Raw genomic sequence first — 20,508 nt, 5'->3', positions numbered from 1 at the left:
AATATTGATGGAAGTGCTGACTCACTCACACTGGGCAAATTTTGAATTTGGAAACATTCTGATCGCATGGCTTTACTCTATTAGAGGAAGCCCAAGTCCCTAAAAGAAACTCGTGCACACATAATTCATATACAATAGGAAGGGAAATGTTCCCAAATAAATTTAAAGAAAAATTACAAATACATAAAACAAGTGACAATTATATCAGTCACAATCACAGTATTAGTTATGTATGTGTATGAGTGGGTATATGTTTATCGATTTTTTTCAGGACCACTGATTATGTTTCAAAGAACTCCTTATCACCAGTTTCACACTACAGTGAGCTTGACTCTAAATATGCCATATTCCCTTGGCTGTCATTCTAACAAATATAAACATCAACTGATATTCAAATTTTTTTTATCAAGTAAATCATCCTACTTCATTGTTTTTGCGTCCCAGTAGCAAATAAGTGGCTGTGATCTCGTTATACTTTTGATTTGTGAGAGCATCTTTGATTTCTTCCCTGGTGTAGCCCATTCCAACCATTATATCTAGTAAAAAAAGAAACACGCATAATGTGATCAATTAAAGAAGTGAAAAAGTTATACAAAAATCAGATACTGAAGACTGTTACACATAATGGATTTTAAGAAGGCAAACTCACATTCTGTGTGAGAACTTAACATTTTTTAACTTACTGTATACTTATTAACAAATCAAACTGTAAAATCAAACAGGTTCCAAATTGAAAATGGTACAGATGTATTTAACAGGACTCTTATTTACTATTACAATTTAATATTATACAGTGAATTTTCATTGAACCTTGCTATAGTACAGAGGTGGGCAAACAACATGGGCCTCACGCTTCTCGTAGAAGTATCTAATATTACATGGTCCACATGAAGTGTTTTTAACCAGATGATACTACAGTTGGCTGGTGTAAGTGTAATAAGTTCCCTTACAATGTCATCCAAAAATACATAAACTGAGCTTTTACCCAACGAATATGGTCAGTCTGCATTGCTGAAAAAAAGTGAAAACATTTGACACACATGCAGCTCACATTCCCATCCTTCATCTTGAATTTGAATCTTGTTTTCAGGATTTTAGGCACTATGAAACAGATTTTGTTAATTTTCATCTCCTTTTGCTTTTAAAGTGGACAATGTCCCAGAGACTTGCTGCTGAAAGTAACCACACTCCAGTGCAAATATAAACTACATTTATTAAAGTTTCTTGATTTCTGCAGACTGTATGTTAGCAATGTTTCCTATGCTTTTCAAGTGTGCTGCCTGTATGGCATCATTATTTGGTAACACATACAGTTATGAGTAGGTCTTTTCACAAATGAAAAGTTACATGTAGTGAACTTAAACTTTGGTAAACCCTTTTTACCTTCCCTGATCTCTGTAAACTATACTCATAGCAACACAGGAATTGTTTCAAAGATTTTTGATCCCTGCTGTTTGCATGGCGTCATTATATTCAAACAAGACTTCTAATAAATGAAAAGTATGGAAGAGAATTAAAAATATTTGCAATGAATGATTTGTTGCAATGAAAAGATTTTTAGTTGATATTAACATTTCCTGCATAACCACGAAGTTTCACATTCATGATTAGAACAGTCATAGCAAAATCACTGTGCTTTAAAATTGCTCTCTTATTAGTGTTTGAGCATTGCTATTAATAGATTTTAATAAAAAAGTTCTATAATTAAACTATTTCTTGAAGCAACTAACTATGTTTGTCATTAACATGTGCTAGATTACCTAGTTTCACAGTTACGTCTACATTTTATATAGAGCCCACTAAGTTGTTATTGTCCATCCCTGCTATAGTAAGAATTTGCTGGAGTTGAATAATTGTACACCACGTTTGAAGGATGTGAACTCACCAATGCGTTTGGTATCAGTGTAGTCTTCTTCAGGTTCCACATGAGGCTTAAGCTCTTCTCCCTCATAACCAGTGTTTATCCACTTGTCTTTCATTATTTGCTAAAATAATAACATGGAGAATTCTAAAAACTTGTGTTTAAACAAATTTACTGCATGGGTAAATTAACAACATATAACAATTTTATCACATACTGTAAATTACAAGTTTTATACATAGCAGCTCACAAACTATTTATATCATGATGACAGTTCCTAGGAGAACACTGTAGTGTAGACCTGATAATGGAAATGGAAAATAAATGTAAAAAATATATTAACTAAGTAATAAACTACTTGTAGGATAAATGAAAAATGTTATTAAGGCACAGAGGTGCATAGAGGTTATCAGTTTCATAAATGTCAGAAATAACTTCATTTTTAGAATGATTTTATTCTAAAAGTGAAAATAAGGTAGAGTTTTGTATCCCTTTTTTTATTCCTCCAGGTGGACACTTGTCCTACATTTGATCGCATTTCCAATTAGGCTAGGCTTTGCATCCTAACTCTTCAGATGCTAAACATTTCTCAGAAGACCGTCTGAATCTGGAGAACCTTATAAATCAACCCAAAGAGATACTAACAGGCTGATGACTACTGTATATCATTCCCATGTAAGTGTGTAAGATTGGATAGGTACAGTAAGTGAGTGTGCCCTGAGATGGACAATATCCATCCAAAGGTAGTTTCTTCTTGTGATCATTGCTGTTGGAATAGACTCTAGCCCCTGGTAACCATGTAGTGGCAAAGTTATGTTCAGAGAAATATAACTGTTTGTTGCCCTGCTTAAGAAGTAAATGAATAAAAAGCATGATACCTTACCTCCAGCGTACAACGCTTAGTAGGGTTTAGTACCAAGAATCGTCGCAGGATGTTCTCACAATCTGTTGACATATAAAAGGGAACCCTGTACTTGCCTCGCAGGACTCTTTCTCGCAGTTCCTGTAAAAAGGAAGAAAGCACAATGCTTTAGGAAAGTATTTGTATAACATTCAGAAAAAGGGAAGTTGCAAAATGCTTAAAAGGAATGCTCTACCCAAAAATGATATTTTTTAAATTGTTAATTAGGCTATATAATTAACAGTGATGGCCAAGAAATGGAGAATGGAGATAACAATGTTTCTGATACAGAGGAATCCTATGGTGACCAATGCTGGACAACAGTAAGCATGTTGAATTCAAAAATCTTACGTTACTACTGTTGCATAATCCACACTCGTGTTATGTAATCCAAATGTCAAGTCATTCAGTCATATGAAAAACACATGTGCATTTTTTTCTAAATATTGTTAAATAAATATTCTCAAAAATAAAAGAAGTCCGCAAACAGGAAATCCATTCACACAAGATCGCACTTTGAATTGAAGACCTGCCTCTCCCTCTCATTCTTTGGTCAAGAGTCCTGTCTTAGTTAGTAAGTGGAAACCTTGTGCGCATTTGAGAGCAGGCTGTGCAGTGGCTGTTTTGGCAGGAGTGAAGACAATGAGGAAACATAGAGAAACATGGAATAGAACATATTACAGTAATCCCTCCTCCATCGCGGGGGTTGCGTTCCAGAGCCACCCGCGAAATAAGAAAATCCGCGAAGTAGAAACCATATATTTATATGGTTATTTTTATATTGTCATGCTTGGGTCACAGATTTGCGCAGAAACACAGGAGGTTGTAGAGAGACAGGAATGTTATTCAAACACTGCAAACAAACATTTGTCTCTTTTTCAAAAGTTTAAACTGTGCTCCATGACAAGACAGAGATGACAGTTCCGTCTCACAATTAAAAGAATGCAAACATATTTTCCTCTTCAAAGGAGTGCCCGTCAGGAGCAGAGTCTGTCAGAAAGACAGAGAGTAAAGCAAACAAATCAATAGGGCTGTTTGCTTTTAAGTATGCGAAGCACCAAGGCACAAAGCTGTTGAAGGCGGCAGCTCACACCCCCTCCGTCAGGAGCAGAGAAATAGAGAGAGAGAGAGAGAGCCAGAGTAAAACAATGTCAAAAATCAATACGTGCCCTTTGAGCTTTTAAGTATGCGAAGCACCGTGCAGCATGTCCTTCAGGAAGCAGCTGCACACAGAAGGTAGAAATGTCCCTATCGTCTAGGTGTGCGAACAGCCCCCCTGCTCACACCCCCCTACGTCAGCGCAAGAGAGAGAGAGAGAGAAAGTAAGTTGGGTAGCTTCTCAGCCATCTGCCAATAGCGTCCCTTGTATGAAATCAACTGGGCAAACCAACTGAGGAAGCATGTACCAGAAATCAAAAGACCCATTGTCCGCAGAAACCCGCGAAGCAGCGAAAAATCCGTGATATATATTTAAATATGCTTACATATAAAATCCGCGATGGAGTGAAGCCGCGAAAGGCGAAGCGCGATATAGCGAGGGATCACTGTAATAGGAAAACTGTGAACTTCTAGTATAATATTACATAAACAAATGACTTTATGCATCCTCTGTAAAAATTGTCCACATTGTTAGCTCCAGGGATGATGAATGCAGTGCTGAGTGAAACTTTTTTATATCAGGCTGTTAAATTTTGTTTTCCATATTGTGAGATTTATTGACTTTTCCAGTAAATTTTGCTTACTGCATTGCCATTTAATTTTTTGCTAAATACAATACTTGCTGCATGCCAGTTGGGTATGCAAAACTTACTTGACAAGATTTCTTATAATAAGCTAAATAATCTTAAATACATATTTCTTGATATAAATCTCACAATAAGGAAAACAAGATTTAATGGAATGATATAAAAATCTTTTCACTTACTTAGATTTATTTTTTTGCAGCAGTTAACACTTTGTTACCATCATTGTGGAGGTCAGTCAATGGGAGAGGTTTTTCAAACTGAAGTATTTTATACAAAAAAACAACCTAAAAATGTGTTTCGTCTGGAAGAGTTTCAGCATCGTAATATTGGTGCAGATCTAACTTATATCAATACACATGTAGACACCAAATATTGCTCCAATATAATGGCACCAAATTGATCAATATGGTTGTGACCACAAGGTAAAACTGAACCACACATTAGCTCTTGAACATGCATACGTATAGTAAATACTGACTGTCAGTTCAAATTTCAGCATAATTCCTGCCATTTTGCCTCAATTGTCTGACATATGCATTTCAAATTGGAACTTAAATATAAGTCTTTTAAAGCAATTTGAATAATGAAGGAGTTAAAAAAATGTGTTTCATATGCATCATTAATCAGAAGCCAGAAATCATTTCAAATAGTCCTCTTATGAAACACTAATGCTTTAAGCAGGTTAACTACTCGTATGACCTGTTATAGAGACATATATGATTAACAGCATGTCCAGTTTTATTGCAGCATTTTTTATGCTAATGCAGTTACATAAAAATGTATTTTTGATCAGCACTTGCTTTAACATATGTTCTTCAGAAATTATATTCACAAGGGTGGTAATGATTAAAAATTTACATCTAAAAAATACACTAATATCACAATTTATATATGTATATTTTTTCACAAATGAAAAATTACTTCTTTAGTCTTGGTTGTGTTCTGGTTATTTTTGCTGCCTGAAATTCCAAGGAATTGAATTTGATTTCCAGCATGGTTACTTGCCTGTTTAGTTTGCACATTCAATCCTGTTCACTTATATTTTTTTCTCAAAACTGCATGTTATGTTAATTTACAACTGGATGAGCTTGAGCTCTCTGTGACTACACATTGGAAACTACTGGATAATAAATGTACTGACGCATACAGAAAAATTGAAGCTATAGAAGTATAAATACCTGGGCTCTTTGACACAAAGTAGTGACTCTGAGATGGAAATCAAATATGGATACAAAGCAAATAATTTACAGTGTTAGGATATAGCGGGTTGGATAATGGATGGATGGATGGATGACTTGGAAAGAATGGTCATGATTAAAAGGTTTGAATTTAAGGTTCGATGTTGCTAAGATGATGGCCAGCAAAGTTCACAAGAAAGAACAAGGTGAAAAATAAAAATATCAGGAAAAGCCTCCAAGAATGTATAGGAACCAAAACTGTGCTGGTTTGGGCATGTGACAAGAGACCAAATAGGTGGGCAGAAGAGTATTGGCTATGATCATACCAGAAGAAACAGTAAGAGTAAGTTCAAAAAGATGGTGGAGATGCACAGTAAAGGAACACTTGGAGGACAAATGGTTGAAAGAAAGAGGTAATGCTGTGACAAAAATCCAAAAGAAGGATAATGAAACAGGTTTAATAATGATAAAGGTTTGAATTTTGGCACTCTTTTTCTGGGGTATGATCAAAGTGGTGTCCTTGTCACACCTTATATGATTACAATACACATGTTTAAAATTATTTTTGAAATTGAATACAAAAATGTACTGTTGGTTCCCATCACAGGTCAGTTCTTACTCAGCCTTGAACTGCTGCTATCAGAATCTCTTTCAGTGCAGGATTGATGGCAGTGTTTAACTTCACTTACTGAACATTGCTACAATTTTTCATTGAATCTGAAAGCCTTTTTATAGCAAAAATAAAACGCCCATTTTTCATTTAGATGTTTTAATGATTGAGAGTCAATGTAGTTGTCATCCTGATTCTATATAACATTTTTATGATATATGAAAAATATAGTAAAACTAGCCATGTGCGCACAACAACGTTGCGTGTGTTAAAGTTGTCTGTGAAGGGCTCCGTTTAAACGCGGCTGCCAGTCATGAACTGGGCCCTTCGTCGCACAGCATTATGATTTTTTAGAAGGGAAACAAAATTACAAAACAAAACCCTTGGACATTGATTCGATAGGAACGGCCTACTCGGAATCACTGTCCAAATAGTAATTATGTGGTGGTGGAGGAGCATTTCTGCTTCTCTCCGTTCACAGTCCGTCTCGTTTTCACGACACTGTTGTTTCCTCTCACGATTTCTTCTCAACCTTTCTCCAATCTCGCAGGATGCTTTGTGGCAATCCAAAGAGTAAGGAAGAACCAATGCTTCTTTCTTGAACTCCAAACGCCGACTGATAGAAAATCACAGAAGTGTGTCCGACTTATATACTCTGACTGCCGACTCCAAGAAGCGGGTGAACATTCGATTTGGACGAAGTGCTGCCAACAACGGTCGATAGAAACAGAAAAAACCACAGTCTCAACAACGAAGCAGATGTTGACGCCAGATCTAAACACAAAGCATGGTGTCGACGCCAGATTTAAACACAAAGAGTGGTATCGACAGTGTTTGTAAAGAAAAGTAACAACCAAGGCAGTGTCAGGGGAACATGAATTCGCGGACAAACAAAGATCAAGATCCAAATGAAGATTATATATAAAGATTAGTTAATTTAAAGCACAACAATTTGTCGAGTTTGAATGTCTGTGTTTTGAGGTGTGACTGGAGTACTACAGTCTTAAGTACTATAAGCCTGGAGGAGATTCTTAATGCAATGCCTATGTTTTAGCTGTCTCTCTACTGCCATCTAGTGCTTCTTCTTCTAATTCATTCGCGGACAAACAAAGATCAAGATCCAAATAAAGATTATATATAGAGATATTTTTGTATTTTGGTACCCAAGCAAGTAAAGAAAGTGTGAAGTGGAAGGCTTAAATAATACTTATATGTTTTAAAACAAAAACAAAGTCAATATGTTTGTGTATATACAGTATACTGCACAGAAAATAAATTCTATACTATTATTATTTTATTTATTGGTTTCTATGGTTCTTAGAGAATCAAAATAGTTTATGTTATCTTAAAAAGATTTTGTGTCTTTTATTCTGTGCCTGGATATCCCCGTTTTATTATCTGTTTCCTGCCATCCTCCATTTTGCCTGACTTCCGGTGGCTTCGATTTTATGGCTATACCTATAGGAAGGTCCCTGCTACACACAATCATGTTTCCTAACATATCTGTGCTACAGACTTTTAGGATAGCAATGTAATTAATCTTGTACCTCTTTCCTTTTATTTCTTCTGTCTCATTGTCATAAGACTTTTAAACCATTCTGTTTCTTTAGCAAAATTTGAAAACAAAACCTATCTCCCCGCTTTTTAGGTGTGATCACACATGATGTGAAAAGCACCTACTTTGATTGCCAGGACTGTCTGTCTGTCCGCTGTATGAAACAACTCAGCTCTTGGTAAAGAGTTTGTTAAAATTTGACATATTTATTCCTCACAATTGATCAGAAAAGCTCAATTTTCGTTGAGATACCTCAATTTCAGAACTTGCCTGAAATATTCTATGTGACTTCAATTACAGATTAATTCTGAGAAAGGTCACTTCAACTTATATTGCATATTTTCTTCTTTACTCATTAAACAGATGGCCCTATGGCAAAATGTATCCCTAACACATGGTAGTCAGTCTCTATTAGAGGTGAACACAGGCAAACTGGTGCTATAGCAGCTCACTTCATCTGCCGCTTGAAATAAGCCAACCTTAAAAGCAAAAAACAAAATAAAAAAGTCACTTATCTACAAAAAAATGTATGAGGAAATGGATTATGTAAGCATCACTATGTTAGAACAGAGTAAATAAATACATACTCAGTACAGTATTTACATTAAACATATCTGCATTATCTGTACATTATTATGACTCAGTATTTCTCTCAACATAATAATTTATCAGCAAAGTTTCAAACTTGCTTTTAATTATGGTGTGAAGCAGCCAAGAATTTACTTTGAGATTTCAACACAGATTTTTAAGTCTTCTTTCAAAAATGTTCAAGAAATTTGACCCTCTACAACCAACATTTAATAATCAAAGCCATTTTTACATTCCCTTGTATTAGACTCCTCTGTCTGGTGAAAGCTACTGAGCCACCACAAGCCCCTATGTGGGCTACATTTTTAGCTATTTGATATTGTTAAGTACTGTTAAAAAGTATATATTTAATATATTCTACTAATGCATCTGATTATATCCTAGTGCCAATGTTACTTTTGAATACAACTCACTGTTTCAAAAATATTTAACAAAAATGTGATAACTGATTCTTTCATGAACTACAAATGTTCTAAATACTCCAACTTTAAAAGCCATTGACTAAGACACTAAATACACCTGAATATTACACCATACATACATTTTTTAACTTGTTCATATATATAAAAAAAAAAGAAAAATTGGTTGTATTTTTGTAAATTAAAGATAAGATGACTGTCATTAGTCCTAATATGTAAAATAGTAAAGCTGAAATTGGCTGTCCTTTGAGCCAGATTTACTAGTGAATCAAAACAGTGCAACCATGATTGGCTGGGCAAAATTCAAACACAATTTAACAAATCTTTATAGTGCCAACTAAATATCATAGTTTTATGCATTAGATATAGGACTATTCCAAGCCTGCCAGTGAACTAGTGCACCTGCACTAGGCTAGGTAAAACTGCACTGTAGTTTATGAAAAGAATCGGTCTTGCTACAAAGCTATGCAAATTAAAGCGGTCCAACATGACTTAACATTTAAAAGTTAGTCCCATGCATTTGACACTACATTGTGATAAGTTTGTCAGTGAACCGGAGTAATGTTCCCATGTTGAGCTTGACAAAAATTCATATACAATCTAAAAGTGAATATTTGTTTTTTAAATTAGTGACTAATTTTAATGGCCTAAATCAATGTATACATTTTAGAACAATTGTTTTCAGATTAAATTAGGATGAGTACTTGGCTCGTGTAAGCTGTGCAAGTAAGTAGTTGTCTGCTAGCGTCCATGTAGCTCTGAATAAATTGCTAACTTCAGCTTTGAAGTACTTCATGAACAATCATATAAGCTCACTGGGCTTCACTGTCAATTTGCAAGACTCTTGCAGCATTTTTTCTTTGGCATAAAACATGCACTGAATGGACAGTGTATATTAAGGTGCATATTTAGCAATCTAAAATGTAGTTTTGTACCTTTGATTTTTTTTTCCTCTATCATTTTTTCCAAATAAATTTCTCACCTAATTTTGAGAAAAATCTACAATGTACTTTTGCTTCTCTGTATTGTTCCTTAGCCTGGCAAACTCCTGCATCTTTGATATTTTAAACTTTGAGACAGTTGGCTGTAGTGGTATACAGTATGTTTAACCTTGACTTATAATTCGCATACTGTATTGGTGGATGAATGTAATGCTATTTTTGGACCAGCTTTTTTAAACTGAGCTGATGAAGTTTGAAAAAAGTTGAATATGTTGCCCTTTGCCATTACAGCAAGCGAATACATGAACCTGACCCACTGAAGCAGCTTCCTTTGTCAGTGATTAAACCACAAACAACACGGGTCTACAGTGATCAGATGCAGACTATTCATGAAGTTGTGGAGAAGTAAGTGAAAGTATATACAGTGGAACCTCTAGATACGAGTTTAATTCGTTCCAGAACTGAGCTTGTATAGCGAATTTCTCGTATCTAGAACAAACTTCCCCATTGAAAATAATGGAAATCCAGTTAATCCGTTCTGCACCCCAAATATATTAACATAAAAATCAATTTTCCTAACAAATAACACTGATAAATTATATATACTGTAGTCTACCTTTAATAAATAACACTGGTAAATAATATAACTGATTATTAAAAGAATCAAAACAGGTGTCCAAAGTGCAGTAGAGCATTCAATAAATCTTTAAATAAATAATCCTTAAAACAGTTGTGAAGTGGAGGTTTAAAATATACAAGAATAACAATCCTTTAACACGAGGTTAAAACGTCAACAAGAAGCAGTCTTTAAAAACAGATGACAATCCCCGGTGCTTCTTCTCTGTTAGCGTCTCACCTGCTTCTCCCATGCGGGCTCTGCAACAGGCGAGACACTCTTAATGCAGCTGACCTTCTCTACACCGTCCTGCTTCAGCTGTTTGGCTCGCCTGTTCAGCTACACGCGAGCCTGCACTTACTTGCCTGCCTGCCTGCCTGCCTGCCTTCTCTCTCTCTCTCTCTCTCTTTCTTTTCTTTTACTTTTTCTCCCCCTTAACCGGCTCGTGCTTCTCTATATATGCGGGGAGGACATGGCAGCTGCAGCCCATCAGCCACAGGAACAATCATGGATGTGGGCAGTTTCCCACCTGTGCACTTAAGTGAGAAACGCAGACACCGCAGATCGCGGCTCGCAACTGCTACCACGCCCCCTTGCTAAGCCGCGAGCTATACCCACAGCCTGGCTCGTGGCTCGTTACGCGAACCAATGCTCGTATTTAGAGCTGAATTTTTCGCTCATACTTTCCTCGTATTTTGAATTTCTCAAATACAGAGGTGCTCGTATCTCGAGGTTCCACTGTATATATAAAAAAAACCAAAACGCAGCAGATTTTTGGGCAAATGGATTTGTGCCTCTTTTATGCAGTCTGCCTTAATAGTGTGAAGTGAAGTAATTGCAATGACAGAATAATTTGTGTTCATTTCTTGCCCATATACCTTGGCTTGCTGACAAATACAAGACATTTTTTCTGACAGGGTTGTCTGCATTTAGCAAGCATCCCTTTCCTTGAACTTTTACTTAAATGTTACTCATAGCACTAGAAATTATTCACCTTATGTTACGATGGATGTGTTCTATGTTGAACATGACATGAATGAAAGAGATCAAAAAACAAATTAGGAAAATGAACAAGGAGGATAACACCACCTGTATTGTCGTCATGAACATGCACAATTTATGCAAATTTACTTTGCTGAGTGATTTGGACTTTAAATGTGGTTGGAGGAGATTTTGTCAGATTTACATATTACTAGAGTACTCTGGTCCAAGCACACAACCTGTTTATAAAATATTGAAAATAAGTTAACTAGATTGAAGAGTTGTTTTGGAATGGCAAAAGAACACTTTGCAAACTATTCAATATTGATATTGGCCTTGTAGCTAGATACTATAAAGTATCACATAGTTTGCTGCTGCCCACTGTGACACTGAACTAGAATAATTGTTTTAAGAGTATTATGTTATTTTGTCAATGTATTGTTGGCTAGTAAACTCTCAATGTTTTGAGAGATCCAACACACCTACATCTTTGTGATGTGATTCAAACACAGTATGTGTCACCATTTGAGTAGGCTTGTGATGTAAGGTCAAAGCCAAACTGTCATTTTGATGTTTATTATTTAGCAGATTTTTTAATACTGTCAGAGTTTCTGCATTTTTGATTTCTTATATTTTGACCCAGTTTGTTTTGTCTTTTTTCATTTCGTTTATTTGATTTTGTGATGTTTTTATTTGTACTCATCAGGTTAGACCAGCAGGTATGGGTGGTGATGTCGTGGGTTTAAATAAACATTTGTGAATTATGCAAACTGCTACTATTTAGTACTAATTTCAGGATAGTGTTTGAGGCTTGTTAGGTTTTTCAGCATCAATCAATACTTCTATTTAGTTTGGCCTTCATGTTACCGTTTAAATTCAGCTAAATGAGTACTATGTATAGTGGTATGCTATTCCTTATCTAAAACCAAGAACACAAAAACAGTCATTAAACTTACATTGACAACTTGCAAAAAAATATTACAAAAAAATAAATACCCTAAGTTCTTGTCAATAAGCCGCGGCTTATCTAAGGAAAAAAGTTGTGAAAATGAAAAAATAGAATATCGGCTTATACATAAGTCCGGCTTATACATCCATCGCGGGGGTTGCGTTCCAGAGCCACCCGCGAAATAAGAATATCCGCGAAGTAGAAACCATATGTTTATATGGTTATTTTTACATTGTCATGCTTGGGTCACAGATTTGCGCAGAAACACAGGAGGTTGTAGAGAGACAGGAACGTTATTCAAACACTGCAAACAAACATTTGTCTCTTTTTCAAAAGTTTAAAACTGTGCTCCATGACAAGACAGAGATGACAGTTCTGTCTCACAATTAAAAGAATGCAAACATATCTTCCTTTTCAAAGGAGTGCAAAGCAAGCAGTCAAAAAAAAAATCAATAGGGTTTTTTGGCTTTTAAGTATGCGAAGCACCGCCGGTACAAAGCTGTTGAAGGCGGCAGCTCACACCCCCTCTGTCAGGAGCAGGAAGAGAGAGGAAGAGAGAGAGAGAGAGAGAGATAGAGAGAGATAGAGAGAGACAGATAAAAAAAATCAATACGTGCCCTTTGAGCTTTTAAGTATGCGAAGCTCTGTGCAGCATGTCCTTCAGGAAGCAGCTGCACACAGCCCCCCTGCTCACACCCCCCTACGTCAGCGCAAGAGAGAAAGTAAGCTGGATAGCTTCTCAGCCATCTGCCAATAGCGTCCCTTGTATGAAATCAACTGGGCAAACCAACTGAGGAAGCATGTACCAGAAATTAAAAGACCCATTGTCCGCAGAAATCCGCGATATATATTTAAATATGCTTACATATAAAATCACAATTTAAATGACCGCTACGCGCTCGTGTTGACTCGGCGACGCCCAGAGCAGAAAGAACGCGCTCCGGCCGCTCCAACCGCGCCATGCGGGGAGTGAGAGAGACGGCAATATCTCACACTCTCTCCCCCCTTAAAGAAATTAAATGGGCGCGAGTGAGACCACTGACCTCCCTCCCTTCTATTAGTTATAGGTTATAGTACGTTCGGCTTATCCATGAGTCCGGCTTATCTATGATACGATTTTATTTTAAAAATTCGTATGATTTTTGGTCTCCGGCTAATACATGAGTCCGGCTTATAGACAAGAACTTAGGGTAAATAAAAATAAACAGACCAAAAAAAGATAAGTTGCCGGAAACATGTCAGTGTGTTTCAGGTTAATGTTTCTTTCCTTCCTTCAAGACTTAAATAAACCATTCAACACACACAAAAAAATTAACCATATGCATTAGAGTCAAATACAAATATATTGTAAATTAAAAGTACTACTGGTGCAATCAAAGTTCATGATGAAGACTGACAGTGACATGCACTGAACATCCAATGGGTATCCAAAATACAGGCTTACTCAATAAGTGAATAAAAGGAAAAAGGACATTTTACACACCATTAAAGCAATGTCAAGTAATGAGTAAATCACTTAAAAGCTTTTAAATATCAGTACTGCCATGAAAGCCAGACATCACATGAAAGTCAGCTGTTCTTTGCTGCACTGTACAACAAAGCTCAGCATTTTTATATTTAATTTTAACTGCTATCATTCAAAAGAATATATCTGAACATCAATTAATATACAGATACAAACCCTTACATTGTTTAATGCATTGTTAGCCTCACCCTGTTCTGAAAAAAATAATAAGGGTTTATGATTACAAATCATGAGAACTGCTTGGTCTTGAAAGCATAGGACTGAAAATGACTGTACAGAGGAGAAGCTAATTTCAACTGAGTGTACTTAACATAACAACTACTCACATTAAGCAAAAACTGGCATACAAGCAGGAATCTTTGCACTGGGGCACACCAATTATTATATTGATTTCTACTCTCCACTTAATTTATAGGGTAATGCACATCTTGCCTTACATGTGATTTTTGTGGGTGTAACACAACACATATTACAAGCAGACTGGCTCCAAAAAGACAGCACTTGCTAATAGGAAGATCTCAATATGATCCATAAATGTGTTAGGTAAGCGACAGGTAAAGAATGGGCAATACTGGAGAAGGTGGATAGTGGTCATCTGGATTCGAAGTATGTTCTAGCGATCCTCATTTTTACCTCCACACAATTCTCTATAGCATTTTATTCTCTAGATTTTTCTTCTGGAGTGTAAAATCATCATATTTTGAAACTACAGACTGCTCAGTTTATAAGTTAAAGGCAGGGGAACAAAAAACATTGTGGACACCACAGGATGAAAGGCTGTTTCAGTCAGTTTATAATATGGGAACAAAAAAAGTGCAGAGGAGCATACACAATGAAAGAATTCAAGCAGAGCCATCCATTAGGACAGCTAGCCAATCAAATCTGTGTAATGTCACATTTATTGGAGCTCCCACATGGAATTTCAATGTAAATAATGGCCTGTCTGAAGGACTGAAGAAGGAGCAGAACGATTTACAAAGCAATGTCAGAAACCAAGACATTGTCAAAGGGGGGGACGGGGGATGGGGTAGGAGGGGAGAGGGAGAGAGAGAGAGAGAGAGAGAGAGAGAGAGAGAGAGAGAGAGAGAGAGAGAGAGAGTGACCATTTTGTCCGAATATCAGAGAACGTAACTTATGCATCATACCACTTGTTATTTAATTACCTTATTTTCTACAAAGACCTTTACACAATGATCAGAGCTGGACCACTGAACAGGTCATAGACCTTGCAACCAGTAACCAATGTAAAGTGTCAAACAAACACATAAATGGCATATTTCTGACTTATGGTATTTATGGTATATTTCATTGTTGAAATATGAAAACTCAGGCCCTTTCTTCAGGCAAGATGTAATCACATCTTACAATTACAACAGAGTTGCCTCAAAAGCTTGCATATTGTAATCTTTTTTAGTTAGCCAATAAAAGGTGTCATTTTACTTGACTTGTCACTAAAGATCTCTGAAATTCTAAATTACTGCTCAACCTTTAAAAATATATATTATATAAATAAATATATTTATATGTGAAACAGTTGTGAATATTCAATCCAACATGTCAATAACCTGTTATTAACTATGGTTTTATAAAACAAAGGAAAATTTAGGGCTAGATCTGGGAATTTACTGACTCCAACATCCAGAATACCATTGGTCACTTTGACTGTAACCATTTGCCACAGATATCTGTGTATTAGTAAAGTAACAAGTCCCCACTTAAAACTAGCAATCTGCACGTGATGATGAGGCGCAATATTTCCAAAGTATTTACCTTGAGGTTCTGTCCATCAAATGGAAGTGAACCACTGACGAGTGTATAAAGGATGACCCCAAGACTCCAGATGTCTACCTCTGGTCCATCATACTTCTTCCCCTGGAAGAGCTCAGGGGCGGCATAAGGTGGACTCCCACAAAAGGTGTCCAGTTTGGAACCCAAAGTGAATTCATTACTGAAACCAAAATCTGCAATCTTGATATTGGAGTCTGCATCAAGAAGTAGATTCTCTGCCTGAAAAAGAGATAAACAATATACAGTATGTATCAGACACATTCAACAATGGAGACCTCACAAGTTCTTGAAAAGGAATCTGCAAAGCTCTTACAGTCCATTATAATTGCACCGTACAGAAGGCAATAATCCATTTCCACAATTAAATCACTGGAAAAGGTAATTAAGTGTAAGTGTATAACAATAAACAAAACACACAACATAAAATACAATACAATCTACACATGTAATATAGAAAAACGTACCATAACATACAGAATAGATTTACACATTTTAGTTTGCCAAATGTACATCGCTTCGCTCGCCAACCCCTGGTCTTGGGTAACCCGAAATAGATTTGAAAGAGATTATTGTCTGTCCTGGTAATTGTTACATATGTATCATGTTCACCGTTACAACATCTGTAGGTCTATGTAATATATGTAAATGACAATAGCAGTTTAATTGTTATGTTATGTAAGTATAGAATGTCTTTGAGTTTGCGCAGATCTATGTATGAGATATATTGGAGTGTAAAGGTGTAGATGACGTGCAAAGGATATCTTCACACACCACATTTGTAGTAAAGATGGCGTGTTGTCCTTGAATGAGTTTTCCTTGGTATGGAGTTATTATAATCTTGACATTAACGTCACATGCATGCCGAACTCTTGAGAAGGCTACATAAAGTTGTCCATGTCTAAATACAGGCTCAGAGAGGTAAAGGCTGACTCTGTCCATGGGCTGTCCTTGGGATTTGTTGATTAGGTATACGTTGTTTACTGTTAGTAATATGGATAATTGCACTCACTGTTAAAATTACCTATTTCCGTTAGTTGAACTCTTTCGTTTCTGAGCCGTGGCTCCTTCGCTTGCAGTGCAGAGGCGCATGCGCCTTCCGTACTATCTCGTGTTTGACTATGCTGTGTTTTGTGGACGTTTGGGGGCTCCGTACCTTCTCTGGTTTGACTGTGGGGCGGGACGCAGAAGCCTCTTCTGTTTGTGTTTTCTGTGAGTACTTATAGTGTTGTATTACTGTAATGTGATTCACATATGCTGTGGATTCCGGATCTTCGGGGCTTCTGTACTATCTCGGGTTTTGCCTGCGGTGCTTTAGAAGCGCGTGTAGACGCCTGCACCTTCCGCAATATGTCGGGTGTGACTATGCTGTGTAGTGTGGACGTGTAGGGTTTTGTACTCTCTTGAGAAGGCCACATACAGTTGGTTAAGACTGTGTTGTGGTAATCCAGCCGGGTTAATGGTGTTTCTCGTTTTGGAGCCGTGACTCCATTAGTTATACGTTGTTTACTGTTAGTAATATGGATAATCGCACGTACTGTTAAAATGACTTATTTCCGTAAGTTGAGCTCTTTCGTTTCTGAGCCGTGGCTCCTTCGCTTGCGGTGTATAGGCGCATGTGCCCTCCATACTATCTCGGGTTTGACTATGCTGTGTCTTGTGGACGTTTGGGGACTCCGTACTTTCTCTGGTTTGACTGTGGGGCGGGACGCCGAAGCCTCTTCTGTTTGTGTTTTCTGTGAGTACTTACGAGGGGGGACCCAAAAATAACCGGAAATATTTTTAAAACGTGTTTTACCTCTTCGACGTCAGCAAAACGCCTTCCTTTCAAGTCTTTTTTCATCCGAGGGAACAAAAAGAAATCACACAGAGCTAAATCCGGTGAGTAGGGTGGGTGGTTCAGGGTTGTCATAACGTTTTTGCCAAAAATTGGCGAATGCTGACAGCAGTGTGAGATGGAGTGTTGTCATGATGAAAGAACCAATCGCCCGACTCCCACAAATCAGGGCGTTTCCTTCTCACACTGTTGCGCAACCTACTTTTACAAAAAAATTCACTGAACACAAGCACAACCGTCCAGACTGATGGCACTTGGCAGACTGACTTGTGAGGAGTGTAACTAGATCGCCCTAGCGGCCCAACCACGTACTACAAGTACCAACCTAACAACAACAAAATTCCAGTTATTTTTGGGTCCCCCCTCGTATAGTATTGTATTACTGTAATGTGATTCACATATGCTGTGGAGTCCGGATCTTTGGGGCTTCTGTACTATCTCGGGGTTTTGCCTGCGGTGCTTTCGAAACGTGTTGCAGGCGCCTGCACCTTCCGTACTATGTCGGGTTTAACTATGCCATGTAGTGTGGACATGTAGGGTTCTGTACTCTCTTGAGAGGGCTACATACAGTTGTCCATGTGTAAAGTGCTTAATATTGTATTACTGTAATGTGATTCACATATGTTGTGGAGTCCGGATCTGTGGGGTTTCTGTACTATTTTGTGTTTATGCTTGCGGTGTGTTAGAAGCGCGTGGACCATGCTGTGTAGTGTGGACGTTTAGTTCAGAAGCGCGTTGTAGGCGCCTGCGCCTTTTGTACTTTCACGCGCCTTCCGTACTATCTTTGTGGACCTGTGGGGCCTCCGTAGCCTCTTCCGTTTGACTCTGGGGTGCAGCGCAGAATCCTCTTTTTTGTGTGGCTGTGTCGTTAGTCGTTAGCTATGGGCACGTTGTTCATTTCTTATTCATGTTAGTTGAGCTCTTTCGTTTTTGGGCCGTGACTCCTTCGTTCGCGGTGGATCAGACTTCGCTTGCGGTTTATGAGACGCGCGCTGTAGGCACCTGCGCACTATGTCTCCTGGTCCCATCGCCGTGTACCTGCGTCCGTGCCTTCCGGTTTACCATTCTCGGTTAGTAATATGGATATTTGGAATAATACCTGTCTGTATGTGAAAATGGCTGTTGCACGCATCACCCATTAACAGTTTATCTTGATTGTGATGTAATTTACAACCAATCCTTAGAAAGCTGGAGATCCCTTTCTTATTTTGAACGAAATTAGGTTTTTTTTTATTTTATTGAAAACAATTTCAGTGACCTTTAAAGCTCATTTTCAAATAAACATAAAAAATAAAGTCTACAAATATGGCTTAAAACATGTCTTCTTTTTCCAGTCTGCCATCATTTACATGCACATATTTTTTTCTTTTTAAAGAAACAGGTCAAATGGAAGTTGCTTGAAATTAAAGAAATTGATCTCTCCATATTAGTGGAAATATGCTTTATACGGATAAATGGAAGTGAATTTAGAAAATACAATCCACATTCTGAAAAACACATTTCATTTACTTTCCAAGTGTATTACTGAACAGTAAACAGATAAGTAAATCTTTTACTGTCTATAAACCTGAAACATCAGCATGTTTTTTTCTTTCCTGTTTCTACTATAGAGGCTCTCTCCAGTAATTAATTACTGCATTAAGAACACCTGTCAGCTTGCAGATGCATTATACTTAAATATATTGCCTTGTAGTACCAAGCACGCAAAAACTATCATAGGAAACAGGAAAGCACAGCAGAAAGCAACGGTGTGAAAACAATGTTTTAGTTTATTTATGAATACAGCTTATGCAGTAAATGTTACAGTGCTTCAAATCTTAAGTAGGCCACTGTAGTATATACAGTAGGTAAGATTTTTCCAATATACATCTGTAGGCTGAGGTGGGGGGTTGTGGGGAATTGAGATTAATCTCTCCCTAGGAAATCAATACTTATTTTACCAAATGACTGGACATGAAGAGTCCCTAAAAGGTTACCTAAAGTACAAACTGCTGTAAGTAGCAAAAATAAGGGGCACTGTTTTCCGACTAGATTTGGTAAAGAACTCTGAAAGTCAACGAATCAAGACAAGTGTAAGCACAATAATCTGGTCTATTTTTGTAAGCCTTACACTTAAAGTGAAAGTTCAGATATAAAAGCGTATGCAATCAGATGGCACAACTAAGCCTACCAATAGATCATTAGAGCTTTGAAGTCTTTAACAATCGGTTGGTAACTGGCATGTGTGAAAATCAGTGCTTGATAGAACAATCCTATAAGGTACAGTCTCCATCAAGAATCAGTCATAAAAAAAGAAAATGAGCAGGGTTATACCAGTACACAGCAGCAACTAGTGAAGGGCCTTTGTACTCATAACCTTTCTTTTGTTTCACAAGTCTAAACACAGAAAGAATACAGAATTTTTAGAATCTCATATGCCAGGCTATCAATGATAAGAACAAGAGGGCAAAGCAGGACAGTACAATATAGGATGCCACCAGGCTAAACAAAGAGACATTAAAAGGCAACCGTCACTGCAACAAAGTAGGGGAGCTTAGAATATAAGCGACTTAACCCAATTGCTGCGCCAAAAAAAGTCAGCTTTCTTGAGAACACACAAAATGAAAGTTTTCTGTCCAAACGGTCTGCCTGAACTGAGAATATATACGGTACGCCATCTGTAGTCGGTGAATTGTTTAAATAGAAAGAGGCTTTTCTAGGTTAGTTTAACATAAAAATTTAAAATGGGTAATTGTTCCCAGATACTCCTCAAAAAACAAAGGAAGGACTACAAACTGAAATCTGTAAAGATGCCAAAATATGAGATCCCAATAGCCAATCTTTATAAGAGCATTCCTGTAAGGTTTTGATTAAACAATCTACTTCAAAAGCAGAAGTAAGGAAATAAAGGTGGGAAACCCGTTTATCTCTTTCCATTTGCCCATTTGATGCAAGGTCCAGAAGATTATCCAGAAGATAATTTCAGTGCAATTTATATAACAGCAAAAAATGTGACAAATGCTGACAAACTAAGAAGC

At 37.2% G+C, this 20,508-nt stretch overlaps 1 protein-coding gene across 4 annotated transcripts in view; it reads right to left on the bottom strand.

Moving 5' to 3' along the window:
- Window positions 1–20,508, bottom strand: part of mark4b (MAP/microtubule affinity-regulating kinase 4b) — a 236,789-nt gene that overhangs the window by 36,243 nt on the left and 180,038 nt on the right. For all 4 annotated transcript variants that reach the window (XM_051922150.1, XM_028803986.2, XM_028803979.2 and 1 more), the window contains exons 8-11: window positions 15,640–15,876; window positions 2,745–2,864; window positions 1,886–1,985; window positions 424–536 (exon numbers count right to left, since the gene is read on the bottom strand). In XM_051922150.1, the coding sequence (XP_051778110.1) occupies window positions 424–536; window positions 1,886–1,985; window positions 2,745–2,864; window positions 15,640–15,876 (570 nt within the window). The remainder of the gene's footprint in view (window positions 1–423; window positions 537–1,885; window positions 1,986–2,744; window positions 2,865–15,639; window positions 15,877–20,508) is intronic.

The sequence above is a fragment of the Erpetoichthys calabaricus genome, chromosome 1 (assembly GCF_900747795.2).
Source record: "Erpetoichthys calabaricus chromosome 1, fErpCal1.3, whole genome shotgun sequence".
Taxonomy (NCBI): domain Eukaryota; kingdom Metazoa; phylum Chordata; class Cladistia; order Polypteriformes; family Polypteridae; genus Erpetoichthys; species Erpetoichthys calabaricus.
The sequence above is the reverse complement of the archived record's forward strand: the minus strand, read 5'-3'. Positions and strand labels throughout refer to the sequence as shown.